Raw genomic sequence first — 24,937 nt, forward strand, 5'->3', positions numbered from 1 at the left:
GGGTGCTCACTGAGGCCCTGCCACGATGTAAGCAGACCCTTGTGGGGATGGGTCTTATCCCTGCAAGTGGGGGTGGGCTGGGAGGTGGGGGTAGTAGCCCTTTTCTCCCAGGCAGCATTGAAACCTGGGAAATTTAAGGGACATGATCAATCCGGGACAGCAGCGGGACACGGCGCTGGGATAAGGGAGTTTCCCGCCAAATAAGGGACGGTTGACAGCTATGCAACTGACCCTCTCCTAGATTCTGACACTACTTGGCTGCCTCACAATCATTTCTTGCCCCTTCACTGCTATGGAACAGACTTTCCTCTAGCCTTGAATGTGTGTACCTTGTGTGTACTTTCACCTGCTAGTTTGATTATTTTAACAGAGGCAATGGGGATTAAAAGAACACTGAACCATACCAGCAATTGTCAGGAAGACAAAAAGAAGACTGCTTCACATCACAGCGCCACCTGCCTGTGGCCAAGCAAACTGTAGCGTGACAACACTCTTACATATATTAAGCATATAAGGCAAACCAAAGCACCACTTATTCTCCATCACTTCTTAAAAAAACTGCTTTAGTTTGCTTCTGGCATATTATTCCAATGATTGATTTTGCTTTGGACAAATTATTATTTACTGCCAAGTGCCACAATAAATAAGCACTGGGTTACTAAAAGGCAGCAATACTAACAAGGCTGAATTATTTTTACTTTGTCACCAAAATGCATTAGGATCTAACGATTTGGGTATAATCAGAAACGTTTAGAATTCCAAGTGAAAGAGCCCCCAAAATATTGTGATGAGAAAAGTTAATTCTGTCATAGGAATAAATCATGCACGTCAAAGAGATCTCCGGTTATCTACCACATTTACAAACTTTATTATGTAAAGGAGAATTCTAGTCATAGGGCTGTTCCCCTTTCCCTTATCACTTTCACAGGAGGGGAAAGCTGAAGAAAAATGGCACCCATGAAACTGATATGGCTCTCTCCCTCATCAATTTCATGGTAGATGAAAGACAGTGAAGTATTGAATAAAAAGATGGGTCCCCCCCATTTATTAAAAAGAATTTAATAAATTTAATAAATAAATTTTTAATACACATATATTACATATATTACAAACATACATTTCATACAATCCTTAAAAGTGTTCAAACATACCTACACTCAATCCCACAAATAATTCATGGGTTTTAAGTATCCAGCTCTGTTCTACTTAGAGAAGACCCATTGAAATTAATGCACTTGTTAGTCAAAAGCATTAATTTCAGTGGCAGGACTCTGAGTATGGCTAGCACAGGATACAACCCAGGAACCCTACTCAACTGTCCCAGCCCACCACAATTGCCACCATGGGGGTGAGCCCATTGGCCCTGTGCCTTCCCAAACATTTTGACCCCTGTTCCTGCACCTCTCTAGGCACTGGGGGCTGAATGTCTATATTGGGGAGTCTGCTGCCCTCGAGTAAGCTCCTTGCATGAAGAGAAGAGTGGGCTCCCAGCTGCAAACACCCAGCCTCCAACATGTGATGGCTGCAGGAATGTCATGCAGGACGATGCCCAAGTACTAGAGGATGGTGGGTATCACTAATAAAGATTTTAAAAAAACCACAAACCCATAAAACTAGATTTGCTATTGTGTTTATTTAAATGCATAAGGACTTTGGGACATGTGAAATTATACAAGCCTCTTCTGCATTAATGATTTATGCAAAAAAAATATTAAAAAATGTAAGGCCTACAATAGAAGAATCAAGTATCACAAGTCGTTACTTTGATGGTGTGGATTGCATCTTAAAGAAACAGCAATTATAATGAAATAACAGTTATGGATTGGAAACCAGTCTGACTTTATGTTAATTATTTTTGGGTTTCAATCTATTAATTATAACTACCTGAGTTAAATACAAGTTAATGATCTGCAATCACCTTAATTAGGTTCTTTTGTGAAACTGCTCCCCAATCACAGGATTGATTGAATACTTTAAAATGCTATAGTGTGTGTGTGTGTGTGTGTGTGTGTGTGAGAGAGAGAGAGAGAGAGAGAGAGAGAGAGAGAGAGTTGCCCATAGCTGCTTTTCAATCAAATTTTCCGAAGTGGTAATCTATTATCTATATGTTTGTTTTTTAAAGGGGTCCCTCACACTGATGCAATGACATCCTTTGAGCATATGTAATCTTGCATAACCTGTTTGGAAACATCTCCAAGTTTCTTGCCCTGTGACAGGAGCTGGTGAGGGGTCAAAAAATATCTTCCCAAGGTAAGGGTAAATCTCTACTTCTCTAGGTCACTTGCCAGCAAGATCTTCCCTCTTTATGGCTGCACTTTTCATTTGACTTCCGGTTTTAAGATCACTTTTTAATGTTGGCATTGCAGTGAACATTATCTGGTTCTCATAACGAAAAGTAGATGTTCTACCAGCCAGCTATGGTCCTTCCCCCCAATCTGTATGCTCCTGCTCAGACTGTAAACAACTTTATTTAAACATGTCTGTAAGCCACTTTTGACTATGCAAAACTTATTGGAGGCTTATACCTGAAGGAGCGTCTCCACCCCCACCGTTCTGCCCAGACGCTGAGGTCCAGCGCCAAGGGCCTTCTGTTGGTTCCCTCACTGTGAGAAGCAAAGCCACAGGGAACCAGGCAGAGGGCCTTCTTGGTAGTGGCGCCCGCCCTGTGGAACGCCCTCCCATCAGATGTCAAAGAGATAAACAACTACCTGACATTTAAAAGACATCTGAAGGCAGCCCTTTTCAGGGAAGTTTTTAATGTGTGATATTTTAATGTATTTTTAATCTTTGTTGGAAGCCGCCCAGAGTGGCTGGGGAAACCCAGCCAGATGGGTGAGGTACAAATAAATTATTATTGTTGTTGTTATAATTGTTGTTGTTGTTGTTATTAATTTTATTTTTTGAAAATTTTTATTGGTTTTTCACAATTTATATAAACACAAAACAATACAAACAAACAAACACATAAACAAACATGTATAATTTCAGATCCTTTTTTCTTAAACCTTACTTCAGCGACTTCCCCGTACCTTCCCTTTCTGCATCCCAATTTTCAAATTTGTTTCAGCAAATCCTCACCCTTAAATTTATCTAATTTTCACCTTGTTTTTTTTCCCTTTTACTTAATCTTCTACAGCCATAATCCCCATATTTCTCAACCCTCAACATTTTAGCATTCATTAATTTTACAATGTAATAATAATAATAATAATAATAATAATAATAAAAATAAAAATAAAAATAAAAATAATAATAAAAATATTATTATTAATTTTATTAGGGCAAGGGCGTATAGAAATGTTCCTATGGGGTTACTTCCAACATGCATAAACATGCATAGGCTCGTGCTGCGTATCTCACCCCCACAGAACTATCCCATACCGATCTTGTTATCTTTGTAACCTGCATCCAATACGAGCGAAGCCAAACTGTCAATAAACCTATTTGACATGACTCCGGCCCACCCACTGATGTCCAGCCTGAAAGAAAATGCTTGAAACAGACTTCCAGGATTGTACAAAGTAATTGCCCCTTTTGCCCCTCAATATCTCACGGCGACATGCGCACGTCATTTGTGCTTGCCGCGCAATGTGTGCAACCCGTGTGGCGTGCCCATCTCACGCCGGCATATCATGTGGCGTGAACATGTGATGTGAGCTCATTGTGCGGTGCCGGCCCCCTCAATCGCAGGGGCAAGCAAGCTTGCCTGCCACCATAGCAGTGGAATGGGGATGTGCAGGTATATTGTGAGCTCTGCCATAGGTCTTTGTGGAGGCGGGTGGTGTGGTGTGTTTGTAATTTCATGTGTTCTGGTCTTCAACCATGTACAGGCTTGGAGTACACAAACAGCAGCCATAATCCACAGGACTCCTGTCGTACTTTCTGTTCATAACTGTTTCAACAGGCAGCGTGACATGGTTAGGTTCTGTGCTCTATGGTGCTCCCTGTGCCACCGACAAGGGTCCCCTATCTCTGTGTGAGGCGGTGGTGAGGTCAGCAGCAGTGCAGCCAATCCAGCGCTCCTATTGGAGCGTTTGCACCTTGTTGACTCCACCGCCTCACTGATGCTGCACTCCTCTCTCTCTTGCTAAGCCACGGTGACAAAGACGATGGGAGGTCAAATAAGCTTCCCCAACCTGCTAACTAGATCCAATTGGACTGGAAGAAACTGAGCTATTTTCCAAGTTTGTGGGGGATATAGTTCAAGGGTTTTTTTTGGTCCATTTCTGATCCTAACCAGGGACAATCAGTCCATTACCATCTGGGGTAACTTCACATTTTAGGTGTCGCTAGCAAAGCTATGTGGGCAGAACCCCTGTTTGTTTGATTTACGGCACTTATTCTGGCCCCTCAAAGAGGATTCAGTCCATGTACAGGACTCCAGACCAGGCTTTCTCCCCCCCCCCAGTTGATTTTAGGCCAAAGGGAGCATTAGAAACCTGACACACAAGAATCCCAAAAAGACAATCAATTATTATTTTTTAAATTTATATTTTTTAAAAAGTCTGGTAGCGCTGGTAATTATGCACGTACTGAAAAATGAGTAACTTTCTGGCTCGACTGGATGCGGAATTCATACCAGTGGCAAAGGACAGCCAAATAAATTACTTCTTTTGCTCCAGTGCGATGTTTTTGGGTCTGTTCCAGAGATGAAGGGCAAAGGTCCATCTTTCCCTCACTTGTGGAAAATATCTGAAAGATGTTGATAGGAAGGTAGCTTTTCTTTGTGTACACACAGACTACTGATGAACGTTCCCCTGCTGGAGCTAGAGAGTGAGCTAATGGAAGGCTCCAAGGTGTGAGTCCGGAATCACAACAGTTAGGCGTTGGCATCCTTTCTCCTCTACCACCATCGCTCTTTGCATTGTGACCTCCACAACCTGCACTATCTAGGCAAATGTGCATGCATGCATTGCCACGAACCCAGAAGTGGAATGAAGAGAGGCAAAAACAGCCCTAAAAGAGCATAAAAATGGTACAAAAATGGTGCCTAGCAATCCCACAAGCCTTTGCAAGTGCAACCCCAGGAGTCTTTGAGGCCTGTGGAGAGTTTGAGTTTGAGCAAGGAGGTTTGGAGGGAGTGATTGTGGTGGATTTTTGGTTTTTTTAAGGGTTTCCAGAGGTGTACAGGGTGTTTGCAGGCTTTCTCAATTGCGTCCCCAATATACACGATTCTACTTAAATGTGCGGTGCCTGAGAATGTACCCCTCCCCATTAAATGGGGAGTTGCCTAGACTTGAATGGACTTTTCAGTGCATCTCAACTTTTACACAGTGCTGCCTCTGGTTGCGAATGGGATCTATTCCGGAGGTCTGGCCAGATCCCAAGGTTTTCGCAACCTAAGGATCACTGTTATACACATGTGCGCGGGGTGGTAGACCGCATCTGTGCATGCTCGTGAAGTGAAACACTTCTGAGTTTGCTGCTTTCGCAACCTGAAATTTACATTACACGAGGGTAACGTAACCCAAGGTGCTCCTGTATAGTGGTAATAATAATAATAATAATAATAATAATAATAATAATAATAATAATAATAATAATTTATTATTTGTACCCCGCCCATCTGGCTGGGTTTCCCCAGACACTCTGGTACCTTGGTTTGCATATCTCTTGGTTTGCATACGTTTTGGATTACAAACATGTCAAACCCGGAAGTGCAGTGTCCCGGTTTGCAACCTTTTTTTGGATTACAACCCATTTTTTTGGATTACGAACAAAAAATTTCTGGAGGCCACATTGGCGAAAGCGCGTTTTGGGTTACAACCCGTTTTGGTTTACAAACGGACCTCCGGAACGGATTATAGTTGTAAACCTTGGTACTACTGCATTTTAAAATGGCTGTTACCTCTCATCAATCTGCTGCAAACCTGCTGCTAAGAACCAAGGGAATGAATTTTTAAAGTAAGCATTGACTAAGATTTTTTTGCACACAGGCGCACACACGGTAAACTCTCTCCACATTTCCCAGCTTATAATTCTAAGAGTTTTATAGATACTTCATATTACTGCTGCATGTGAAAAGAAAAACGTAACCCAAAATTAGTTCCAGTGAACCTGGTAATAAAAAGATGCAACTATAAAACGTCACGAGGGCAACAGGAATCATTAATATGCAGCTTAGGACTATCAAAAGAATGTTGATAATAGTTTCAGGCTTGATTTGTGTGTCTTTTGGCAATTAGCCTTGTTATTATTATGGAAGAAACTGGAAAGAGAAAAAGAAATATCCCAAAGTGATTTATTACCATGGAAAAATATGTTTTTGCTATTAGAAACACATACAGGACAAAAATATTGTACTCAGCTCGAATGTTGACAACACTAAATATAGAAAATTACTTTTTGACATCCTTATAATGCCTATATTTAAAAAACCCCACACTTTAGGTTTTCTTATATACTGGGACTGCCATTCTATGCACAACAATCTGAGAATTAGCCTTTACTGATGATTGAACAGGCAGAGGGTTTTGTTGTGAGTTTCTGTTGACATGTTAACAAATTTGCCAATGTGAGTCACATGTCACTTCCAGACCGTTTATCAGTAGCAAAACCAGCTCAGAACATCTCCTAAACATAGCTGTCAACGTTTCCCTTTTTTAAAGGGAATTTCCCTTATTCCGAATAGGATTCCCTGCAAGAAAAGGGAAAAGTTGACAGCTATGCTCCTAAATGGTCTATAGCGAAGACCCCGCTGGCAACCCAGGCCAGAGTGTCCCAAGCAGCCTTCTGGAAATTACTATATTTAGACAGCTGAGTTGTGTTGCTTCTTGAATCACTTTAGAGAGGAAAAAATAGGGGTAGCTCTGGGGAGGAACAAACTTGCCTGAAAGCTCTGTCTAATGTGGGGGTTATATTGGCTCCATCAAGATATAACATGTATATTAATGGGCAGCTTCCCTTTAAGCAACATTCATACCCAGTACTTTTTTTCTATAAATAAATGTTTAGGGGTACTCTCATTTTGATTCAAGAAAAATAAATACAGTAAATGGAGAAAGCTACAAAGATTCACAAAATGTTTAGGGGTATGTGTCCCTCTGCATCTCCCCAGAAAAAAGCACTGTTCATACCAAACTCTCCAAATGGCTTTTAAAACAACCAGCAGGGAAGTCCTTAGCTGGAAGCCTGGCTGACGGACTAAAGGAATCAAGGATGGGGAACCAGCTGTTGTTGGACTCCAACTCCCATCAGCCCCAGTCAACATGGCCGGTGCTTAGGGACAACGACAGATGTAGTCCAATAGGTTTCTCATCCCTGCTATAACTGCTGCTGCACTAGGAAAGAGGTGATGCAATGGCAGGAACGCCCCTGTACTCTGGAGAACACCAGAATGCTGGCAGAAAACTTCACCGGAATGGAAAACTCTACCTGCTGTGGGTGTTTTGCTGGTAAAGGTAAAGGTAACCAGTCGTGACAGACTCTGGGGTTGCGGCGCTCATCTCACTTTACTGGCCGAGGGAGCCAGCGTACAGCTTCCAGGTCATGTGGCCAGCATGACTAAGCCACTTCTGGCGAACCAGAGCAGCACACGGAAACGCTGTTTACCTTCCTGCCAGAGCACTACCTATTTATCTACTTGCACTTTGACGTGCTTTCGAACTCCTAGGTTGGCAGGAGCAAGGACCGAGCAATGGGAGCTCACCCCGTCGCGGGGATTCGAACCGCCGACCTTCTGATTGGCAAGTCCTAGGCTCTGTGGTTTAACCCACAGTGCCACCTGCATCCCGTTTTACTGGTTGTAGTGTCTAAATCAGGGCACTTGCAGAGTGGCCCTGGGTCCAAAACACCCTAATTTCTTTAAGATGCCCAAAGCAAGGGCTAATTGCTGTTAATTATTTATTTTTTTTAAGTCAAATTAAAGAAACAAAAGGGGAAAGCATATTTTTCTGCTCTGGCCACAGGGGTAGTAAGTAACAGGAACTCTGTTATGGATTCCCCTCCCCACCCCCTCTATAGGATTACCCTCTTAAACTCAAATCCCATACACACTTAACCTGAGAGTATAACCCACTTCTGGGGACTTACTTCTGAGTCAACAGGGATAGGGTTATGCTACACAGCAATTAAAGCTGTCGGTGAGGGTTGGCAGAGAGGAGAATTTGTGTTCCACTCTTCTTCGGAAGAGCCAGGGGCAAACGACAAGGCTATCTTTTTTTGCGCAGCATATAGTTAAAGTGTGGAATCTGTTCCCACAAGGTGTAGTGATGGCCGCCAATTTGTACAGCTCTGAACAGGGATTAAGGCAGATTTCATGGAGGAGAAGGTATTGATGGCTACTTGGCACGATGCCTGGATATTACCTCAAGTCTGAGAAGGGGTAGGCCTCTGAATATCAGCTGAGGGAGGTGATAAGCAGGAGAGAGCTATTGAATACATGCTCTGCTTGTGAGCTTCCCATAGGCATGTGATTGGCCAAAGATGGACTAGATGGGTCTTTGATCAGATCCATCAGGTATCTTCTAAAGTACTTAGAAGTTCCAGGGAGTTCCAGCAGTGTTTTGCCTTTAACAGTTCTCTTGTGGGTGGAAGGTAGAGAAGTTAGTGCTTAGATAAATCCTTCAACTTCATCTCCGGAGTTGTTTGCTTGCTGTGGGCTTTGTGACTGCTAAGCATGCTCTAATCCTGAAATCTATACGAGGCAATCCACACAGTTTTTGGACCCATAGCAAACCATAAAAGCAACACAATTGCATCTCCGTTTAAAACAAAGTTCCCCACGGCCTCAACTAAAGCAGTTATTGTGTGCTCTATAAATAGGACACGTTATGGGCAGGAGGTCACAACCCCCCCTAGTTTCCTAGCACTTCCATGTCCTTTGCTCACTGAAGCAATTATTTAGCTTTCCTGCAGTCAGATACGCTTTCAAGCCAGCAAATGCCATGATTGAATGAGTTAGACGTTTAGACGTTCCATTTAAACAGAACACCAAGCCATGGTTTGGCATTACGTGAATAAGCAGTGAGGAGTTTCAGTTCGCATACTTATCCCACTGCACACTGATCCTGCTTTGAAACAAACCATGGTTTATCATTTCATCCATACTCTGCTAGCCCAAACAACCTAGGATCAAATCCTGGCTTGAGATCCTGGTTTGCATGGCAAGTGCTGGTTCGGACAGTCAATCCCTGTTCCCAGGGAACTCTGGGAATTGTCAATTTCAGCTCCCAGGATTGGGGGGGGGGAGGAGCCATGACCGTTAAAAGTAGTATCGTAGCATTTAAACATATGGTATGAATATGACCTAGGACTGTTGTTGTTTAGTCGTTTAGTTGTTTAGTCGTGTCTGACTCTTCGTGACCCCATGGACCAGAGCATGCCAGGCACTCCTGTCTTCCACTGCCTCCCGCAGTTTGGTCAAACTCATGCTGGTAGCTTCGAGAACATTGTCCAACCATCTCGTCCTCTGTCGTCCCCTTCTCATTGTGCCTTCAATCTTTCCCAACATCAGGGTCTTTTCCAGGGAGTCTTCTCTTCTCATGAGGTGGCCAAAGTATTGGAGCCTCAGCTTCAGGATCTGTCCTTCCAGTGAGCACTCAGGGCTGATTTCCTTCAGAATGGAGAGGTTTGATCTTCTTGCAGTCCATGGGACTCTCAAGAGTCTCCTCCAGCACCATAATTCAAACGCATCAATTCTTCAGCAATCAGCCTTCTTTATGGTCCAGCTCTCACTTCCACAGATCACTAGACCTAGGACTAGGGAGACCCAAATTCAAATCCTTACTCAGTCAAGAAGCTTACTGGATTACCTTGTGCCAGTTGCTATACTTCTTGGCCTAACCTATCTTACAGGGCTACTGAATACAAATACAACAATTAAACTGAAAATAAATAAAATAAACCAGCACAGCAATTAGGCTTTCTCATTTTCTCTGTGATTGCAAGGAACCTGCAGGCTTGTATTGGCTCTCAACCCACCCTTCCAATTGGCTGGCAACCTTATAATCCTTGTCAAATAAAGATATCCTTGCCAATTAAAAAAAAATCCTATAACAGACTCTTTTAAAATTCTGACTCACAGCACCCAGTCTAATTGAATTCATTGCTACTGATCCATTTTCTTTTACAGGCAGATATGTGTTTACTTTTCTGTTTCAAACCCTTTGCTGTATTTATTGTCTCCCTACTGAGAAGAATGAAAGATCATTTATTTACACTGTGAGCAGATGGCCTTGGTTGAGGCACTGGCTTGTGGGAAATGTTTCACTTCTGTATTTGCTTTTTGATAATCTTCTGTTCCATTGCACTTAAAGCCATAGTGAAAAATTGTTTTAAAAGCAGAGACAGGAAAGGAATGGAATCAGCTACCTCCTTCCAAGCACTTTCTCCTCATCTTAAAAATGTAATCATTGCCCCATAAGACATTTTATCATTTTAAAAAATCCAAACATCTTCACGTAGTGCAAGGAAATCCTGCAGATTCAAGTATAGCCCTACAACTAAGTTCTTCAGCCACAGTTCCTGGACTACAGCTCCCATGATCCTCAGACAGGTCAGGGATGATGGAGTTGTAGTACAACAGCATCTGGTAGACTCAAGGTTGAAAAACTATAATGTAGACAGTACTGAACTATATGCAGGGAGAGCTCAATTTGATGAAGACGGCATCACCCACCTTCTTCCATGGACCAAAACCAACATTTAATCTGATTTCAGCACTGATGATGGGACAACGTCTTCCACCAAGGCTACCTCAGAGGCACAGAACAAATTGCTCAGCACACAGTTGTTCTCCAACACCTCACTGTTGCCTGCCCCTCAGCTATCTGCCACCTAAAGCACCTGCCTCATTCTGCCTGCTGGTAGGGACAACCCTAACTAGATGGCCCAATGGTCTGATTTGGTACAAGGCAGCTTCCGATATTCCCATAAGGGATCTACTATTGTGCTATTTGCTACTCCCAATTGCTCCTGCCCTTGGAGGGCTAGAATGTCATCATTGGGGCATTAGGAATGTCTTTTCATTTATCGTGGGAGTGTCCACTGGTGAAAGAGTTCTGGTCTAATGTGTATATACTGTCTCAAAGACTACCAGACAAATGATCCCACAGCGCTCACTTCTAAATATATGAGACGGTCATATTCAAAAACTGCAAGCTAAAGAATTAGTGTTGTGGCTTCTGGTAGCAGCTAGGATATCCACAGCACAAAAGTGGAAGACCTTCAGATATCTCTGTGGTATGAAAGTGAATGGAACCGGGCAGGGGCAGAAAATATAAAGGTTTCAAAAGGCTTAGAAGACCCATAACATTTTTTATACTGTGTAGTCAGATTCTATCATTTATATCGGCACAACTAACTTCCAGGACGCTGTGGCACCGTATGCAGGAAATAGGGACATCTAAATGTTTCTACCAACAGATGTCCCCTCACATCTTCTGATTTTATTGACAAAGTTAACAGAATGGGTGGGTCCTTTCTTTGTCATTTCTGATATTTTTGTATTTTTGCATTTGTTTTTGTACGTTTATTTTACGTGTAATGGAATAAAATAAAAGTAATTTACTAATTACAGTAAGTAATCATGGAAACACAACAGGCTGGCAGAGGGGGTGGTGGATAACCCTCTCCCATGTCAATGCTGGCCATGAGAAGGGACCTTCCTAGCAGCAAGAATATTATTGGCCCAAAAATGGAAGCAAGAAGAATTACCGATGATTGAAGAATGGAAGATGAAGTTAATGGACTATGCAGAACTAGATAAACTAACAGGAAGGATTCGAAACTGGCGGGACCAGAAATTCAAGGAAGACTATTTGAAAAGTATTTGTGAAGATCAGCCGACGTTTGTAGGTTTGCAAGAAGTTTTGTGAGGAGTATTATTGGAAGTATTACAAAAATGGATAAGGGGAAGGATAATTTGTTAAGAGATTTAAAGGCAATATAAAGTTAAGAAATGTATAAGAAGTGGATAAAACGGTGGTGCTGATGGAAGTCTAAAAAGATTGTATAAGTGATAAGTTTTGTGGTACATTTTATAATTTATATGTTAAAATCAATAAAAATTATTTTTTAAAAAAGAAAAAAGAGAAGGGACCTTCCATTCATTTTCAGCCAGCATGGAAATGGAGGCTATGAGAATCTTAACAGGTTCCTTCCATTTGCAGGCCAATAGCTTTTGTGGACTTATTTGCAAGGCTACACAACTGAATCACTCTTTTCTTTTCACTCTCTAAGTTGTCTTCTTACCTTTAAAACCCACGGTTTTGGCATTTTTTAAAAGTTCCATGCACTTTATTTCCTCTTTATGAAGCTCCAGCTGCAATCTGCATTCCGGGTGAATCCCATTTACCTGTTAAATTGAACAAAGGACACGACTGAAATATATTCATAACACTAAGCACACCTAATCATTTTTATTAGGTTTTTCAAGAATAAGTAAATACATTAGCATTGGAAGTTATAGGCTGAATAAAGTATGCTGATACAATTGCATACTCACTCAGCAAACAAACGTGCAGAGAACCACTGTAACAAATAAAGTGACTGACTGAAGCAAAACTCAATCTCCCTAACCAACAGACCCTTTGCTTCCAAGTGTCATTAGAATGTATCATTACTCCTCAGAAGGTACGTGTAGCAAAGAAATAACAATTTACATGCAAATCACGATGCATGCCAAAATATATGAAATCTACCGAAAGAGCAGTTTACATCAAGATGTTCATTCATTCCAATGGGACTGCTCTGAGTAAGGCTAGCACTGGGCACAACCCAATGCCATTTTGGGCTGAAAATAACCACTGGTATCAAAACATATATTTTAGTTCTATAGCAGAAACTGAGGAATCCTTGACGTGCTAAGAAGGTAGTGATAACCAGCTATGAAAGCTGTGGCTTTTCATTTTAATGGGTAACTGTCTGATGTTGCAGGTTGAAAAAGTTAGTAAAGCAACACACTCCTTGACCACAGGGAGTCATTAACTTCTCCAGCCCAGATCCTAGGGAAATCTCTCTAGGCCAGTGTTTCCCAACCGGTGTTCCGCGGCACACGAGTGTGCCGTGAGATGTTGCCTCGTGTGCCGTGAGATGCCTGGAGGGAGGCGGGCGAGTCGGGCAGCGAGAGGCGGGGCGGCGGCGGCGAGGAGAGGCCGCGCCTCCTGCTGCTGCCTGGCGCTCCTCCTCGCAGCCGGCAGCGCTGCCTGGGCGCCTCCGCGCGACTCTGCCTCGCTGGGTTTGGTCTCCCAGCAGAGACGGGTCACACGCGCCCCTCCCTCCCTCCCTCAGCCTGCGCGGAGGGAGAGCCAGAGAGAGGCATCGCTCCTGCGCTCCGAGGCGGATTGAGCGCAGCTGAGAGGAGCTGCCGAGGGAAAAAACTTTCACTTTTGTGCGTCCCTCCCGGCGTGACGCTGCGCGCTGACGTCACGGGGCGGGGCGTTAATGGTGGTGTGCCGCGAGATTTTTTTTTCAGTAAACAGGTGTGCCGTTGCCCAAAAACGTTTGGGAAACACTGCTCTAGGCAAAGGGGCACAGCTCCAAACAAAGATATGGAAGAACTTGCTGCTGTCCAAGGTAGCCTGAATAATCCCATTACAGGGATGACTCGCCTAGGCCCCTCAATAACTCCTCCAACCTTATCCCAAGTCCTCAATTCATCACCCAAGTCTGCATCACCCTCTAGGCCTCAGGAGCAAAGGTGTCAGTAGACCCAGTGCATAGCCTAGTTGGCTTCCAGAAGGCTCTGTCACCAGAGGTCTACTTGGAAGGAAAGATCTATTTGGGAGGAACAACCTTACTTGGGAATACAAGGAAGATCCAGCTGCAAGCATTGACTCTGGTTTAACAGTTTCCACTGAGGCTCATTAATGCCATTGTTTGAGCTCTGGCCTCCACAACCAGGTGCCAGCAGTGGCCACAGGGTATCTCCCAGGGGGTTGAGGTCAAGGCATTGTGGCTAAAGACACAATGGCAGAAACAAAATTCAAACCGCTGACTTTCTGGTTCACCATTCAGCCTCTTAACTGCTGCGTTTACTACGTTGTCAGCACCTAAGATTCCCCAAACTGGGCTTTAAATGTTGGCAGCCTGGTGGCTCCCAAGCAATGCCAATGGGAACTTTGAAAACCGCACTCTTCTGTACAAAGAAACATCCTTGATTGCTGCCTTGAACATTCCCCAGTGAACAATGCCACTACAGTTGGCAATCACTAGTCACCACAGGGATATTTGAAAATATTGATTGAAGTGACTCACAGCTTTTCAGAGCAACTTGGAACATTATTATAAATGAAGGAAATGTACATTTTTGTCATCAGAAGAGAACCTGGCTAACTATGGAGCAGGGTGGAAGAGAACCCATCTAGCGTGATAAGAACAAAGTACAGTATCACAAATTATAACGTGACGACTTTTTATTCTTCTCCCCTTTCCTCGTACATCTTATTTCTTAAATGCTGTGCAGTGGGGAAACCCACTGTACTGTGCAAGCATTTCTGTTACTCTTTGTATTAATTATTCTTCTGAATTGGAATGGTTCATTGGTTGCGTTAAGGCAGGGGTCAGCAAGGTGTATCTTGCCTGGGCCGGATCAGTCCCACGGAGTTCCCTCAGTGGGCTGGATTGCGCGTGCGCCTGCGATTTTTAGGATCTGCGTCTGCGCAGACGCAATTTTTGGCGCCACGGAAGTGAGTCCCCATGCGCAGCACGAGAACGGGCAACTCAGTTCGGGGGCAGCTCGGGGGCCGGTCAAATGACCTCCACCGGCCTCTTCCAGCCCATGGGCCTTAGCTTGCTGACCCCTGCGTTAAAGTACCACAATACGCAACCAAACCATGGTTTATTGTGACAAGAACAATTCTAGCCTCTACCTGAGCTCACATACTCTTCCTCCCTGCCCTTCCATCAACATTGCCACAAGGACTGTGGACATGTTTGAGATTTTTTCTTGGAGATATAAAGTGGTATAGAAATGAAATTCATCATCATCACCATTATCAGAACCCAACAAACAGTGGTTAGTCTTAACTATAATGTATTGAAACGAGCCTGCTTCTAAACAGTGTAGACTGAGATTAACCACAATTTGGGCTTCAGCCATAACATTAAATATATAAGCCTTGTTATATTTATGGACAGGTGCAGTGCCGGGGGGAAAGTATGGCAACTATGAAAATATAGTGGTTTCTAATGCTAGTTTCCTTTTCCAAGTATCTTTCTTGGACCACAATGTTCTAATGCGTGGCCCAGTTCCTTTTAGGACTGAAAATGTACAGAGAATAGTTTTTCTCCGTCTTGCATGGGGCTAGAATTTGTGTGCATCCAATGGAGATTGGAAGATTCAGGGCAGATAAAAGACATTTCTTTCTCATGCAGCAGATGAACTATGGAACTCGTTCCCACGGAAAGCAGCGATGGCCAGCCATGTGGATGGCTTTAAAAGAGGATTAGACAAATTCGTAGTCAGAGGCTGGCCACTGTGAGAACAGGGTGCTGGAGTAGGTGGATTACTGGCCTGATCCTGCAGGTTCTTATTAAGATTACTTATGAGAATCACAAAACGAAACATAGATGCAGCTTTGTGTACCACTAGTGAACTTTAATTCTCAGTGTTTATCATTTGTCGATTAAACAAATGTCTAAAAATATTCTTTTTTTAAATCTTTAAATCACATGATTTAAATGTTCTCTAAACAGTGATTTAGCAATGAAGCTCAGGGTGCTGTTTGAAAGATATACATCAGCTGCGGAAATTGCAGAAGATGTGCAATGCCCCCGCTCGCTTTATTCCAGGCGTGCCGCATTGTGCAAAAGCGTTCATTTTCCAACAAATAAGCCAGTTTGAATCATATGCACTTTATGAAAGGCCTTTAGGCACCAAGTGATCTAATGAATTCACAGTGTTGCGTGCTTGGAGTCTGGAGTTATTTCCTTATGCACATTTAGGGGGGGGAAAGATGATTTTGGAAAGTAGGGAATACAAATGGGCATTCTACAAGCCATCGCATAGGAAGAACTGCGGCCATTAATAGTTCACTATTGTAAAAAAGAAAAAACACCTTTCAGGGATAGGGAAAATAAGCAATTTGGAAACAATCCAACATTTTTAACTGGCATCATTTACCAAGCTTGGTTAATAACAGGTGGTTCCCTGCTGCTGCAAGGTCCTTTTATGCAATTCCACCTGATGTGCGAATTAAACAGCAGTTCGATAGTGCTGAGTTCGGCAGCACATATACTAAAATTGGAACAATATAGAGAAGATTAGCCTGGCAAAACAGCAGTTGGATAAATCACACTTAACTACTTCCAAGTCCTGGAAGACTTGATCCTACAGTATGTTGCAATAAAACAGTCAGGAATCAGGAATGTGGAAAAACTGCTGTGCCAGAGTAACAACATTGCCTGCATTTTTTTCGCTGGGCATCACACACACACACACACACACACACACACACACACACACACAGGTGATGTGTGGCATAAACCTTTGCAGAGGACTGATGGAGGGATGAGGACTCACAGGGATGATTCACCCATATGGCATTCCAAGATCCAGTCAGAATAAGGAATGCTAGGCTAAATGGACCAATGACCTCACTAGAATGCAACTCCACACGTTCATTATAAAACAGAATGGAAAGCGAACATGTGAAAATAGAGGAGTTAAAAAGCCAAGCTACATAATATCACTTAGGGACATGGGTGGCGCTGTGGTCTAAACCACTGAGCCTAGGGCTTGCTGATCGGAAGGTTGGCGGTTCGAATCCCCGCAACGGGGTGAGCTCCCGTTGCTCTGTCCCTGCTCCTGCCAACCTAGCAGTTCAAAAGCACATCAAAGTGCAAGTAGATAAATAGGTACCGCTCCATCGGGAAGGTAAACGGCGTTTCCGTGTGCTGCTCTGGTTTCGCCAGAAGCAGCTTAGTCATGCTGGCCACGTGACCCAGAAGCTCCCTTGGCCAGTAAAGCGAGATGAGCGCAGCAACCCCAGAGTCGTTCATGACTGGACTTAACTGTCAGGGGTCCTTTACCTTTACCTTTACACATAACTTAAGACAAGGGCTTTGGGTCACTTCACACATTATATACAGGGGTTTGCTTCTTCAGGAGCACTCAGCAAACTGCTTTATTTCTGGCAAGTACCCAGGAGGCTGCTGTCTCCTGAGTCAGACCACTGGTCCATCTTGCTCAGTATTGCCCATGCTGAGTGGCAGCCTGGTTTGAGACAGAAGTCATTCCCAGTTCTACCTAGACATGTTGGGGAGCTGAATCTGGACGCAAAGCTGATGTGCTGCCACTGAGCTGCCCTTCTTCTGCATGATGCCTGTGGTTGCAAGCACATGCTTCTGTTTACAAAACAGCTCCTCATCCAGGGTTTGCCCTATGTTTTCCAGAGTGCAAATGATCACATGGGAGAGAAAGTGTGAGGGAGATATCGGAAGGATTTGAAAAGAAAGTTAAGAGCAAAGCAGAAGTCTAGGAGGCAAGAAGAAGCCAAAAGAGCAAACAGGAAGATATAAAGCTTAAAACAAGAAGCCATCCATTTTTAAACATTAGCTTCCTTTGGGCATACTATATATTCCTGTATTATTTTTTTTAAAAAAGACCCTTTAAAAATTCCCTTTACCTTTGAATCCTATTGATAAACTCAATAAATCCTATCGATCTGAAGCTTTCTATTGACACACTGTTCATTTTACTGAACAGTGAAAAGAAAAGTGTGTGGATTTGTGAATACAGTGGTTACATACGCTTCAGGTTACAGACTCCGTTAACCCAGAAAAATTACCTCGGGTTAAGAACTTTGCTTCAGGATGAGAACAGAAATCGTGCTCCGGCAGCGCAGCGGCGGCTGGAGGCCCCATTAGCTAAAGTGGTGCTTCAGGTTAAGAACAGTTTCAGGTTAAGAACAGACCTCCGGAACGAATTAAGTACTTAACCCAAGGTACCACTGTACGTGAATCCTATTGATAAACACAAGCATAGGCATGCATGCCAAAATGTTGGGGCGGGGAAGGTAAAATTCCTAATCAGAAAAGCACTGCAGTCATGGCTAGGAGGGTGTAGAATAACTTTTCTTTCAGGTCTGCAAAGAAAACATTGTCTCAGAACCTCTAAGGAGTACTGAATGTTTTGGGGCAGCCCGCCTTTTACGTTTTCCATGGGTGAAGTTTAAAGGGCTGTTTCTATTAAAGTGGTAAGTGCATGCAATAAAAAAAACTAAACTGACCACAAGTTGATTAAAAAAACACTTTCTGTTCTTCTCAGCAGCATTCACACATATTCCAGCTCTACAATTCTATGCTTCCCTCATAGGGTTGTTGTGAGGATAAACGTATCCCACCTTGAGCTCTTTGGAAGAAAGAGGTGATGATGTAGGGGAAAGAAGGGACTCCGAACAGAATGGAGAGAAAATTGTATGACTATTCTTTTTGTCCTTACTAGCCAATGTCTGGTCAACAAGCTCAAGAGGAAAAAACACACACTTGCAACACACTTCCAAGTAATAAGACTGATTTCTGCATGCAAACTATAATGTCTGCAGCAGCCCCCAAGGCTTTTCCTCCCGACTAGTAATTTGAAAGGGATGCGCAAAAGCATTTCTAAGATCAGAAAGACCATTCATTAATGAAGTGGCTTTGCCATTAAGTACCACAAAGCAGGAGGTTCAAAAGGGGAATATTTTTTCTTCCTCCATTTCTCTGCATCATTAAAAAAAATTAATCAAAACCAGTAGGCATTGTTTTGTCTTTTTGATTTAGGTGCAACAATGTTTGAAGTCCAATACTAGGTGTTGGTATACGAGATGTGTGAACTGGACTGTATGTCCCAGAAGCTTTGCAAGGTGAGTCTCACATTCCTTGCACTAATATTAAGATACCCACCTGCAGCTGCTTCCTGATGTGCAGTGTCAAAACACAAGTATTTATTATGTATGTTCTTACACTTACACCCATTCTTTTCTTCTGTCACAAAACACAAGGTGGCATAGATATGGTTCCCAGACGGAATGGCAAAATAAAGACTGCCTTTTTATTACGGTATTTTTTGGAACTTTGGAGCACTTGATCCAGAATTATCATGATTACACACAAGCTTCATGTTCAAAATTACTAATAGTACAGGCTAGAATTTCCACTCCAGCTATAAATGTCTACAGTGGTACCTCGGGTTACATACGCTTCAGGTTACAGACTCCGCTAACCCAGAAATAGTACCTCGGGTTAAGAACTTTGCTTCAGGATGAGAACAGAAATTGTGCTCCGGTGGGGCGGCAGCAGCAGGAGGCCCCATTAGCTAAAGTGGTGCTTCAGGTTAAGAACAGTTTCAGGTTAAGAACGGACCTCCGGAACGAATTAAGTACTTAACCCGAGGTACCACTGTATTGAAAAAAATGGGGGGGACTTCACATATTTGCCATTCCTTAATAATTTTGATTTTGGCGAGAAAAGGCTTGACATTTGTTGCAGGGGGAAACCAATCTGCATAAAATTATCTTGAGGGTGCAGACCATAATATTTAGCCTGGAGGCTAGTTCGACTGCATGAATAGCACTGGAGGCATCGCCATCAGGAGTACTTCTGTTTACAGCAGTGACGGGACTAATTCATGCTGTCTGCTTTCTCCTGATCTTTCTCAATGAATTACGGTAAGATCCAGAAGTTTACAGAGGCAGGGAACACCTCAGAGGAATTATGGGTGATGCTGTACTTCATCCTTTATAGTCCTGCCACGGTTGTGGGTGGAATATGTCTGGCTCCTCTTTCTATAATGCTGAAATATTGAGATCTTACGAGGTTCCTCTCTCCATCCAAAAGTGAATCTGCTTTTCAGTCATGCTTTGCCTGTCATATCTGCAGTGAAGCATTTATTGCTACAATTCATTGCCCCCTCACACTCCACAATGCTCAAGAGTTCACCAAGCAAATTCACCCGCTTTCACGACTGGGCTTAAGATCCGTTACAACAAATTAGTTACCAGCCTATCAAACAGGGAGGTTAGAGAGGGTGAGTGAGTCCCACACACTTTGTTGCCTAAATGAGTGAAGCAGCAACGCTGTTATATCCTAAGTCCAGGAATATTTCACATGTGCCGCTGAGCATTTCTGACCCATTTCCACCCAGTCACACCTGCAGTGGGGACTCCCATGCTAAGTCAGCACTGGGAACGAGCTCACACTTTCATCCCACAATTTTATGGAATTTGCTCCACGCTCCTCTTTCGTTACTGGCGATGTGAAAGATCCAAGTGGATCGATTTGAGAACAGAGGGCCACCTATAGCCTAAAAAGAGCAGCCACCCAAGGAGGGGATCCTATGAACGCAGGGGAGGGAGAGAAAAGAGAAATTATTCACTGTGTCCTTTTTAAATAAAGGGGCGCCGTGGGAGCCCGCGCGTCCTGTGGCTGCTCAGCGATGAACGGCGGGAAAGGTACTTTGCACATGCTCAGAGACTAACCCCGCTTTATGATATCAGCACCCAGGTGAGGGGTGGGGTGGGGTGGGGGGATTCCACAGGAAAGCAAACAAACCCAGAGTTACTCACCAGCCCCAAAGTCCACCAACCGATCGAGAAGAGAAGAGCCGGCAAGTTCATCCCAGCCAAGTGCCGGAGGGGCAAGATCAGCTCTCCGGGGCCGGGGGTCGCGGGCTTCCGAAGCTGCAGAGACCCCCCAGCAGAAACATACGGGCGCCGAGCGTGCGCTTCCCGTCTACTGGCGCGCAGCTGACTCCGCGGGCGCGCACGTGGGCAGCTCCCGCCGCGCCTCCCGCTGGCAGCACGAGTCCCCGGTCCCTCGTCGCCCGGACTGCGGGTCCTGCCTCCGCCGCCTCCCAGCCCAGACTGGCTCCCCGGCACGCTGGGCTGCGCGCTACTGTTCACCCACCCAGGACTCCTCCTCTCCGCCTCCGGCTTTCTCCTGCCTCTCCTCCTCCTCCTCCTCCTTCTCTCCCCCCCCCCCCATCTGGTTCTTCCATTGGCGCCCTGGAGTTGCTGCTTGCGTACTGCGCGTCAGGCAGAAATACAACAGGTGATGCATTTTACATTTTTATTCTGGGGTTGGGCTTCTTAAGATTAGGGGCAGGGATAGGTAACTTACTGGACTACAACGCCCTCCCCAAAACAGCTGGGAACTGTAGTTTGTTAAGAAAGCTGGGAATTGTAGCTCTGTGAGGAGTAAACTACAGTTTGTGAGATTCCTTATGGGGTGCTTCCATGGGCATAGCCGGGATTTATTTTAGGGGAGCAGGTTTTATGTTGGGGGGGGGCAGAGCCAAGTTATCTGCCGCACAATGTGTCAGTTGTTTTTATTTATTTATTTGATGGCTACGCCCTTCAAACGTATGAGGGGTACACACTCTCTCTCCATTCTGTAGCCTAGCTTACATCTCTCTGGGTCATAGCTGTCAGCGTTTTCCCTTTTTTAAGGGAAATTCCCTTATTCCAAATAGGATTCCTTGCAAGAAAAGGGTGGTTGTTGAAGAGGTCAAATGGGATGACAGGCCTGAGGTGGATTTAGGGGAGCAGGACCGGGCACTGAGCTGAGAGGGCGTCACAGGGGGCACTGCAACAATGACAAACAATGGAAGGCGAGAAGAGGGAAGCGCCGAATTTTGGCACCGCAAAGGTGCGCTGCTGAAATCCCAAAGTCTGCCACTGCGTACTGTCCTTCTGTGGAGCTTGGAGAACTGGATACAAGAATGACAAGTATAATTAATGATTGTATTGAAGCACAGTGTGAAGAAGTATGGGGTCCAGATCAAGGAAAATCATAGTCCCATTCTATTCTACCTTGGTCAGACCACAATGCCCAATTCTGGGCACCACAATTTAAGAAGGATGTTGACAAGGTGGAACGTGTGCAAAGGAGGGCAACCAAGATGATTGAGGGTCTGGAAATCCAGCCTTATGAGGAATGGTTGAAAGGTCTGGGTATGCTTAGCCTGGAAAAGAGAAGACTGAGAGGAGATATTATAGCCATCTTCAAAGATCTCACATGGAAGATTGAGAAAGCTTGTTTTCTCCTGCTCTGGAGGGTAGGACTCAAACCAGTGGCTTCAAGTTGCAAGAAAGGAGATTCCGACTAAACAACAAGAAAATTCTGAAAGCTGTTTGACAGTGGAACTGTCTTCCCCAGGAGGTTGTGGACTCTCCTTCATTGAAGATTTTTAAGCAAAGGTTGGATGTCCTCTGTTATGGATGCTTTAGCTGAGATCCCTCCATTTCAGGGGGTTGAACTAGATGACCCTTGAGGTCTATTCCAACTCTACATTTCTATGATTCTTTGAATGCCCATGAGAATGCACAGATCACTTGACATTCACTTCGGAGGGCCAATGTTCTTGACGCCATTTGTGGCAGCTGCACCGTACATCTAAAGCACATTGAAAGTTGTGATTTGTTAAGGGTGCTGGGAACTGCAGCTCTGTGGGGAGCAAACTACGGTTCCCAGGATTCTTTGGGGGGGAAGCCATGAGCTTTAAATGTACAGTGTGTCTGCAGCAGGGCTAGCTCAAGACATTTTGATGCCTGAAGCAAAGGGCAAGATGGCACCCTTCCCCAAGCCAATTTGACTGCTAGTTTAATCTTACTCCAATACAAGTGAAAGGAATGGATCTTCCACTACACTTGAGGGAAGCAGGCTAGAGTAGCAGGTACAAGGCAGGCCACACCTTATGGCACACACAGCTCTGTCCCTTCCACACCACTGAGCATCTGCCTCATGATAGGGCCAGCCCTGGTACGCAGTCTCATTCTCTTTTTCCAATGCTGGCTGACTGGAGCTGGCTTATTGCAACTAGATTGGCTGGCTGGCATGAGAGTATAAAAGCTTGCTCCCTACCCATACACTCAGGAGATTTGCACTATGTGCCAGATTTCAGCGTTGGATCCTCATTAACGACAAGAAATCTATCCACATCTCAAAATAGGGGAAATAACTCTCAAGTCAAAAACTACATTCGGAAGATCAAAAAGGAGCTAATTCACAAGCTATCCTGGAAGGTCTGACCAGTGGTGAGCTCCGCATAAGAAAAGCTATGCAGGAATCCAAATATTTGGAAAGTATCTGTATGCGCATAATTTCTGTTTCTTCCCTTTGTTCTTGCTAAGTGTCCAAGTTCGCACTGAAAGACGTCAGTAATGGAATGGAATGGAAGTATTTGAGGAGAAAGAGGAGGAATGTGGGGTGTGGCAACAAGTCTGGCGTAGATCTCAACCCCCTTCTCCAGTTACTTTGTCATGAAAGATGACACCGTTTTTCTGGCCTTGCGCCGGAGAGACGAGAAGAGAGATGCACATTGAGTGCAGAGAGAATTCCAGATCAGAATCAGGTTCAGGAAAAGGGGTCTCTCAGAACAGTGTCCTCTGGTGTCTGTGGACTATGGAAGACAGTGAGAACTCTGACTGACAGCTTGCCTAGCTGTGGTGGAAGTGCACTGAGCAATTCTGAGTCGCCATCCCTTTCACCTTCCACAATGCCCCACAGGCATGTTAGGAGTTCATGACAAGTAAAATTATAAATAACGGGGAGGCAGAACAGGCCTTGATAGCAGACCCTTCCAGGGCTTTGGGACCCTAGCAGTTGCCCAGAGATGCCTGGTGCTGACGTCAGCCTTGTTCCAGATTTATGGTGCGCTGAAGGTAATTTCATTTGCCTCCCTCTCCAGACTGCTTTGCTTGTGCTGCAGGGTGCTTTGAGCATGCAGCGAAATGCATGAGACATGCGACTGGCTGCACCTCTTTCTGATCAGGTCCCTGCTTTGATCCGTGATGTGCCTAGAGTGCCAATTCCTTCAAGGCATCCTGCCGATCTATGGCATGCTGGCCGGCAGAGGTGTCGCCAGATATGTTTTTCTTCCCAAGCAGACTGTGCTTTCCCAGAGCACAGCAAATCTGAAGGCAAGCAAGCAAAAGTGATCAAATAGGACTCTTAGGAAGTTAACTTACACTGTCAGCTCACTGGTTCGTCTAACCTGGGACTATCTGTTTGATTGACAACAGCCACTCAAGCCTCAAGCAGAGAGCTTTCTCAAGGCTGCTTGCTGAGGTCCTTTCACTGGGTTTTCTGCATGAAGAAGCAGTGTATCAGCATAAGAAGAGCTCTGCTAGATCAAGCCAATGGCCCATCTTGTCCAGCAGTAGTCAACCAGATGTTCATGGGAAGCCCACCTGGGTGCAACAACTTTATTCCCACCTGCGATTGACAGCAGCTAGAATTCAGAGGCATACTACCTGTGGCCATAGAAGCAGATACTATGTTATCTTTGAAAGTTGTTTCGTTGATCACTATGCATTGGGACATCTCTTAAATACCGTGACTGTTTCTATTTTACTTGGCGGTTCCATGTAGATCAAGGAGCAGGCTTTTGTCTACGCTTGGATACAATTGGACACCATTTCAAACCAAGATGGCGGACTGAACCTTTCAAAACCAGACTGATTTTTGGGTTTGTTAGAATTCCCAAACAGTGCTGTGTATGAGGCTGCTACAATATATATGCTCTATCACTGAGCTAATGGACAAACAAAGTACCTCAGTTACATGCTTGGTACATTATTGATTTATTATTATTATGCACTGTTTTCCTATACTAATGGTCTTAAATCAGTGCACAGTATTATAAAACGAAGAACTATGAAATGTGTGTTTCTTGCTACTTACACAGTCTCTCCCCACCTGTGTATTTAAATAGAGTTTAAACATCCTAAACATTACTCTCCTCTCAAATTGAACTGGGGTCTGACCTGTGGCTGGATGTATGGTCCTGGGGCAGCATGGGGCAGCGTTACTGGGAAAGCCAGACTGGGGTCCCGGGATGGGGCATAGGGGTCTATGCACAGCCCTATCATGAATGCCAATGAAGTTCTTGACCATTGTTCATGTTCTAAATAATGTACTCGTATCTAGAACATGATGAACTTTCATGAGCAGGTTCAGGGTTCCCTTTCTCTCATTATCCTGTTTCCTTTCTCTCTCTTTGGTTCCTTCTTTTGCA

General features: G+C 44.2%; 1 protein-coding gene across 1 annotated transcript in view; it reads right to left on the reverse strand.

Moving 5' to 3' along the window:
* VIPR2 (vasoactive intestinal peptide receptor 2) overlaps nt 1–20,787 on the reverse strand; it is a 51,662-nt gene extending 30,875 nt beyond the window's left edge. Inside the window, exons 1-2 of the mRNA XM_083467104.1 lie at nt 20,487–20,787; nt 12,193–12,295 (exon numbers count right to left, since the gene is read on the reverse strand). Of these exons, the coding sequence (XP_083323230.1) occupies nt 12,193–12,295; nt 20,487–20,537 (154 nt within the window). The 5' untranslated portion in view covers nt 20,538–20,787. The remainder of the gene's footprint in view (nt 1–12,192; nt 12,296–20,486) is intronic.
* Nucleotides 20,788–24,937: the final 4,150 nt, after the last annotated feature.

Source organism: Podarcis liolepis, assembly GCF_965112155.1.
Source record: "Podarcis liolepis genome assembly, chromosome: 12".
In the NCBI taxonomy this organism is placed as follows: Eukaryota; Metazoa; Chordata; class Lepidosauria; order Squamata; family Lacertidae; genus Podarcis; species Podarcis liolepis.